Raw genomic sequence first — 6,980 nt, 5'->3', positions numbered from 1 at the left:
AGCTGAGACACATTATAAAATCCGTCGTGGGAGATTGTGCAAAATGTTGGCTGTTACGGTCAAAACCAGCCCCGCCAATTATGGCTCCTGCCCCGTCTCATCGTCTCCGCCCGTTCACTTGACAATTTTCCGGAATGGGAATAGACTACTTTGGACCGATGACCATCACCATGCTCCGACGATCGCTGAAAAGATGGGGCGTGATGTTCACTTGCTTAACGACCAGAGCCGTCCACATCAAACTCCCCGAAATGCTTTGGACCGACTCGTTTCTTCTCGCTTTCTGGCGATTCGCAAATGTGCGTGGGTGCCCTGGCGTCGTTTATAGCAACAACGGCACAACTTTAGTCGCAGGCGAAAAAGAAATTCCCGAAGGTTTGGCGCTGTTCAATCAAGAAAGAAGCGGAACAAAATTGGCAAAACGCGGCATTTCTCTCCTCCCGTCGCGCCGCGCTTTGGTGGTTCATAGGAACGCCTCATTTAGTCCACAAAATCCGTACTACGCATTATTCTGGACGGCCAGACAGCGTCCAACGAAATTCTTCAGTCTACATTAGTTGGGGCAGCAACGCTAATGAATGGACGCCCCCTCGAATATGTTCCGGTTGACCCGAAAGATCCCATCCCGTTGACCCCCAAATATTTTCTTCTCCTCGAAGCTATTCCGAACGAACCTCTGGACGTCATCGATCTGGCAGAAAAACCGTCCACCAAAGGATGGAGAACAGCTCAAGATCTCGCCCCTCATTTCTGGGGTAGGTGGCTCCGCGAGATCGTCCGAAACTTAATTCTCGATCAAAATGGACAGCGCCAAATCGAAATATAGCAACATAAGCAACGTTCGCTCCGCATCCGTCGCAGTTTGGTCAGGAAAAGGCACCGAAACAAAACTTTGGACCCGAGCGGCTCATCAGCTGTGCGTGCTGGATACCGAAGAACGCTATGTTTCGGACATCCGAAACAGAGTCGGCTGTGTTACGGATGTAAATCTGACACCTCAGCGCACTTTTTTCATGTTTAATTTTCGTGTCAATACAAAGTGCTAGTTTTCCCCACACACTCTGATCACTCGATTTATCGAACCGTTATTTCACCCGTAACAAACGCCCATCCTAAGCCATTTTGTTGATATCTTCGTGGTATGACATGACGTCAAGCGATACCGATCGACAGGAGACATTTACTGACTGGCTATATTTCTTACATTACATACTTTCCAAAGCAAATGTATTTGTAAATATTAAAAATGAGCATACAACCTCGTCATAGACAGGGCTAGGCAACTCGAACTGTTGAAACCTGATGAGCAACTTAAAGGGTTAAAAATGTTCCTTTTTTAAAGCGAGGTTTGTTTATAATGCAATAAAATGGTTTTTCAAAATAAATGTCAAGCTTACATTATTTTCCGGTATCGACGTGATATTTCACTCACACACTACAAGATAAACAGGGAAGCCAGGAGAGGCTAACGTTATTCAAGTTTCCTCTGTCATCAAGTACGAGCATGGACAATCTTTTTGGGGAAAATTTATGTCTTGATTTATGTCAAAAATATTATTTTCACATTGAGTATTTAATTTCGGTCAACTCACCAGTCACCACCGCATTCGATAGCCAGAAAAGGACTCCACGAAGGCTCAATAGGACGCTGTCATTTACAATGGTCAACGAACTCTTCGTCTCCTCGACAATAAGCACTAATACCGGTAGAGTTTAAATGCAAACCGCTACTGCTTCTTTGCTAATGCCAAACAATCTGAAATAAAATTTATCATAAGTATCCATATATAATAAAAGAACAAGCTTTTGGGGTAGGAGCTTATTCATGTCACGGACATTTTGGGGAGGAGCTTATTCATGTCCCAATGCGAAGACGCTGTGATTGGTCAGTCGCAAATCACCACCAAATGTCTATAGCGTCGCCGTGATGACGCAATCTTTGATGACGCAACAACCAGATTTTATCACCACCAGATGTCTATAGCATCGCTGTGATAACGAAATCTTCAAGTAAGGTACTGACTGGGCAGATTTCCCACGATAAAATCTATTATGGGCAGATGAATAAGCTACAGAAAAGCGAATAACAAAAGAGTTCGACTTTACGCTAGACCAAAGTTCCCCGGATTTGACCGGGGCTCAGTCTCTAGTGAATACTAATAAAGAAATAATTCACGTAATCAAAATCCTAAAAAATAAAGTTTATTGATAAATATAAAACCTCATTCGCGGTCATTGTTTTTCAAAATCTTTTCAGAAATTATGATGCTTGCAGCAAGGATATATGGTTACAGAACAACATAGGGGAGAGTAGTACTAGTTGACACTTTATCCTTGAGGTATATTTATATACGAAGGTCCTTAACAATTAGGGTGTAGGTTAGTAGTAGCTAGTAGTGAAATTCAGAGGGTTTAATGTTTATTATGTTTTTGCATATACGTTTCTTCCCTGAATGACCAATCGTAACAAAATTTTTTACATAATTCGGTCAAAATTTGATACACAGAATCTTGGGGTTTTCATTTGTTTATATTACTGTTTCAAAAATTTAATTTGCGAATTTGTTACCTAGCTGGTTGCCGAATCCTAGGTAATCAATTCGCTTTGTTTGCGTAACCTTCCAACTGTCAGTGCAGTGAGTCTCAGCAGTGTAAAAAAAAAGAAAAAAAAAAAGTTTGGATCTCCCCTAGCAAGACAAGTTTTTTGCCATGGGAGTGGAGAGTATTTCTTATTTGATTTGATTTGGTTTTTATGTTCTTGTTCGATTTGGAATTATTCTTCTTTTTACTTTGTCCCACTATTACTTATTTAACTCTTTTGTTTTATTATTACCTCTTTTTGTTTACACTCTCAATTTTTATAGGATATTCTAATCTTATACGTTGGTTATCCGAGATTCGAATACCTCTTAGCTAGAATAGGTCTGGTAGATGGTCTTACCTATTCTAAATCTTCGACTATCTATAAGACAATCCTTATTCGAAATAGAATACCCTTCGTACCTCCGGGTATTCGAAGATCGAGTTTGAATAAAACGCCCCCTCCATTCGAATTCGAATACCAGGTATTCGAATTTTTGCATCAGCGTCAGTAAACGTTGCCATCCAAGAGATATTTATCAATAAAAATCATTTTAAAATACAGAATACTGGATAGAAATCCAACAAATAATTCTTAGACACCGGGATTTGATTTAATATAACAGATTTAGCAATATTGAAACAATAAATATTTTTTGTCAAATCTAATTTGAACTATGGCAAACATCCAGCATGCAAAAAAAGTTAATGACGGTCGTCAGTGCAGACTATTTTGACAGTTATATGATTGAGGGCTTTAATGGAATCTAAAACTTGTATCTCAACTTTATCTGCAGAAGACCTGCTGTTGCATCTCCTGTCGACTAGAAAACTGCCGGCTGGAATTCCAGAAAAATTGCTAGGTAATATCTATGTAGTAGGAATCTATTTTAAGTTGAACATTTTCTGTGCTGTGTGTTTGTTGGTTGGTGAGACCCTTTTCCAAAATGTCCATTGATTCTTTTAAATGCTTTTTATGTTCAGTTATAGTTAAAGGCAATTATTCTCAACTGACAAGTCACTTGAATCTTTTTCATGGCTTCCTTAAAACAACAGGTCATAGTAACAGAACTTTGTATTGTGGGAACGCTGACTGCAAGGCTGGCTTCAACAGTTTTGCTAAATATAGAGACCACGTTATCAATTGTTTAGTTAAAGATCCACAACCAGATGTTAGACAAGTACTTCCTGATGTTTCTTTTCAACATATCGAACCAGGAGTAACTGATTTCGATGTTAGTGATCCTTTACTAAGTCATAATGATTCATACATTTCAGATCCAGAACAGGACAGTTTTCACCAAGCGAATGCAACAGCAGATAAAACAACTCAGAGATTAGCTAGATTCTTTCTTGAATTGAGGGCCAAACACAATGTTAGTCATTCTGCCGTTGATTTCATTTGTAAAAATATTGATACTATCTTTAAAGATGTTGCTCAGTTTTGTGATTTAGAAACAAATTTGACATTAACCAACATTGAAAAAGCCACTAGCAAATTGAATTCTCACCATAAAAGGATTCGTTATTTTACCAGTAATATGGGATTTGTAGAACCAGTCGCGAAGTGCGTAGGCCATAACAATCAACCAGAACTGACTGTAAATAGTAGAGGGGAAACTCAGCCTAGAAAGAATACCTTCCGGTACATCTCTATTAGGAAAACGTTGAGTAGATTATTTTCTAATGCTGAATTTTACAATAAATATTTTAGTGAATCTCCTAGTACTGATGGTTTTCTTCGTGGGCATCGTGACAGTTCTCATTTCAGGAATCATAAATTGTTTTCCAAAGTAAAAAATGCCCTTCGTTTACAAATATTTTTTGATGAATGTGAATCAACTAATCCTTTGGGCTCCAAAACTAAGAAACATGAACTTGGAATGTTCAATTTTAAGATTTTAAACCTTCCTGAGTGCGAAAACTCCCTATTGAGTAATATACAGTGCTTTGCTGTTTGTAATAGTAAGGATTTAAAAGACTCTGAATTCCGGTTTGTTATTGATGAATTCATGAAAGAAATTAAATTACTAGAGTCTGACGAGGGAATGCTTCTTGATATTCCAAGCAAACCTGGTTTCAGGCTCCGAGGTGCTGTTGTAAATGTTTGTGCAGATTCAAAAGGTGCTCATCAACTCTTCGGGTTTGCTGGGACTTCTTCAGCCAAATTTGTCTTCTTTGTTTAATTTCTCGTTCAGATTTGATTAAAAGTTGGAAAGTTGGAATTTTAAGAACCAAGGAAAATTACAATGCAGCCATAGAGGAAGCAAAGATCAGCAAAGACAACATTCCGTTGAGTGGAGTACAATTCGACAGCCCTCTAAATCACTGTAGGTATTTGCATGTTGCAGAACATACCGTCCTTGATTGCATGCACGACTTTCTGGAAGGTATAGTTCCGTTTATAATTAAGCTTGTCCTTTTCGTTTACGTAACCAACTCTCATTATAAAATAACAGCAGACCTGCTAAATAGTAGACTGCAGAGGTTCGCGTTCAGTTTTTATGATCAAAGTAACAAACCTTCCCCAAAATTGAAGACCAATCTGTTGCGAAAAAAAGGTAACTATAACACGAAGCAACGGGCATCACAGAATTGGTGTTTAATTCGAATGCTTCCTCTTTTAATTGGTGATTTGATCCCGGAAGGAGACGAATATTTTTCCTTGATTCTCATTTTACTAGAAATAATGGATATTGTTTTTGCACCTAGTGTTTCAATTGAGCAGACTATTATTGTAGAAGATCTTATTAACCGAATGTATTCAAGGTTTTATTCATTATTTCCATTGACTAGACCTATTAACAAATTCCACCATATGGCACACTATCCAGCAGCTATCCGGACTTATGGTCCAGCTGTTGGATATTGGTGCATGAGATATGAGGCTTACCAAAATAGTTGTAAACGTGTTGCACATATAAACTGTAATTTTATTAACATTCCAAAATCAGTTGCTTATCATCTGCAAACGATTTCCTGTCACAATCTATTAACTAATGATTTATTTCACGATGATATTCCCACGGTCGGTCCCAGGTCAAAAAAAAACTTAGTTAACAGGCAAGAAGACTCAATCACTGACGGAAATAGTTCTTTAAATCTGGATTCAAACGCAACTGTTATAAGATGGGTAAAGTTTAAAGGCTGGCATTACCGACCAGGAACCGTAATATTACTAAAACACAGCTTTGAAAATCTTTCGGGGCATCCGGAATTCGGTAAAATAATAAAAATTTTGTCAGGAGGCCAGGCAATTTATTTTGTTGTTACAGTAGAGACCATTACTTTCAACCATCACTTTCATGCCTTTGAATTACAACCTTATTTTCCTGCTAAATCTATTCTGATTGCACATGATAATTTGAGACCAAATGTTGCTCCAACATGGTTATTAAAAAGTTTTAATGTTTCCGAAAATGTCTCTTACGTAACTGTTCGTTATTTTGTCTAAAATTAACATATTTCTCATTCCTTTTAAATAGCTGCTGATATTGATGGACAGTGCCTTCTCTGTTTAGATGAAACAAATGTTGAAGTACTTCAACTAACACTGGGACACAAGATGAAACTGCTTAGTTTCATAAAAACAATCAAAAGTCAGCAGCCCCAAGAGCAAAAAAAGGAATCTACTGGAATTGTGGCTTGTGATCCAACGATAGAATACGAACCAATCGTCAACGAGAATCAGATACTTGATATCATTGTGACGGACCAACCTTCAAATAACAATGTATTTCGTCGAGCTTTTTAAGATTAATTTTTCAAAAATGACAAACTTAGTTTTCCTTTCCGAATTGATCGAAATGGTTGAGTCTATTGCCACGACTTTCCGTCTGCTTTTTCGTTACGCGACGGACCTCACAGTCTATTACCACGAAATAGTTTTCTTGTCAATAAACAACAGATTGTCTATTGCCACGAAAGCCTAGCGTCCCTCTCTTTTCTTGGTAATTGTCTCAGATTTGTCTTTTTCTACGACATGCTCCGACATCTTTCGTTACGGTTTATAAGCGTTTGTCTATTGCCACGAAATTTTTTTAAATTTATATTTTTTATTTTCTAATTAGGTGCTTACCTAGGTTATTATTGTCATTATTAATCCTTCATTTAAGCCTAGCATTATTGGTATATTATATTTACCTAGAATTTGACGTTAAACTGATTTCACACCAAATTGAACACACGGCTTTTTTTATGGCAAACGTTCTACTCATTTCAATATGTGCGTGCGTGAAAGTGTACCTTATTAATGTTTTTATGTTTTCTAAACGAAAGATTTGCGAAAACGTTATTATATCTCGCTTTGAATAACGTTAGATCGCCATATTTGAAATAATTCGGAAATAATCAAAGAAATAATCAAATCTGAGCAGAGTTGATGGCTGAACAATTCGACA

The 6,980-nt window shown here is 37.6% G+C and overlaps 1 protein-coding gene across 1 annotated transcript; it reads left to right on the top strand.

Moving 5' to 3' along the window:
- Window positions 1-2,837: 2,837 nt before the first annotated feature.
- Window positions 2,838-6,501, top strand: LOC124209835. Its single transcript, XM_046608050.1, has 2 exons — window positions 2,838-3,443; window positions 6,066-6,501. Exons 1-2 carry the CDS (start codon window positions 3,341-3,343, stop codon window positions 6,332-6,334), a joined length of 372 nt encoding a protein of 123 aa, XP_046464006.1. The 5' UTR covers window positions 2,838-3,340; the 3' UTR covers window positions 6,335-6,501.
- The last annotated feature ends 479 nt before the right edge of the window (window positions 6,502-6,980 follow it).

This window comes from Daphnia pulex, chromosome 12 (assembly GCF_021134715.1).
Source record: "Daphnia pulex isolate KAP4 chromosome 12, ASM2113471v1".
Taxonomy (NCBI): domain Eukaryota; kingdom Metazoa; phylum Arthropoda; class Branchiopoda; order Diplostraca; family Daphniidae; genus Daphnia; species Daphnia pulex.
This window is presented reverse-complemented; position numbering and strand designations above follow the sequence as displayed.

Bases quoted from the DNA above. Each gene is read 5' to 3' on its own strand.
- LOC124209835 (XM_046608050.1), top strand. From the start codon at position 3,341: ATGGAATCTAAAACTTGTATCTCAACTTTATCTGCAGAAGACCTGCTG. The intron at 3,444-6,065 runs GTAATATCTATG...CCTTTTAAATAG, and splicing joins AATTCCAGAAAAATTGCTAG to CTGCTGATATTGATGGACAG.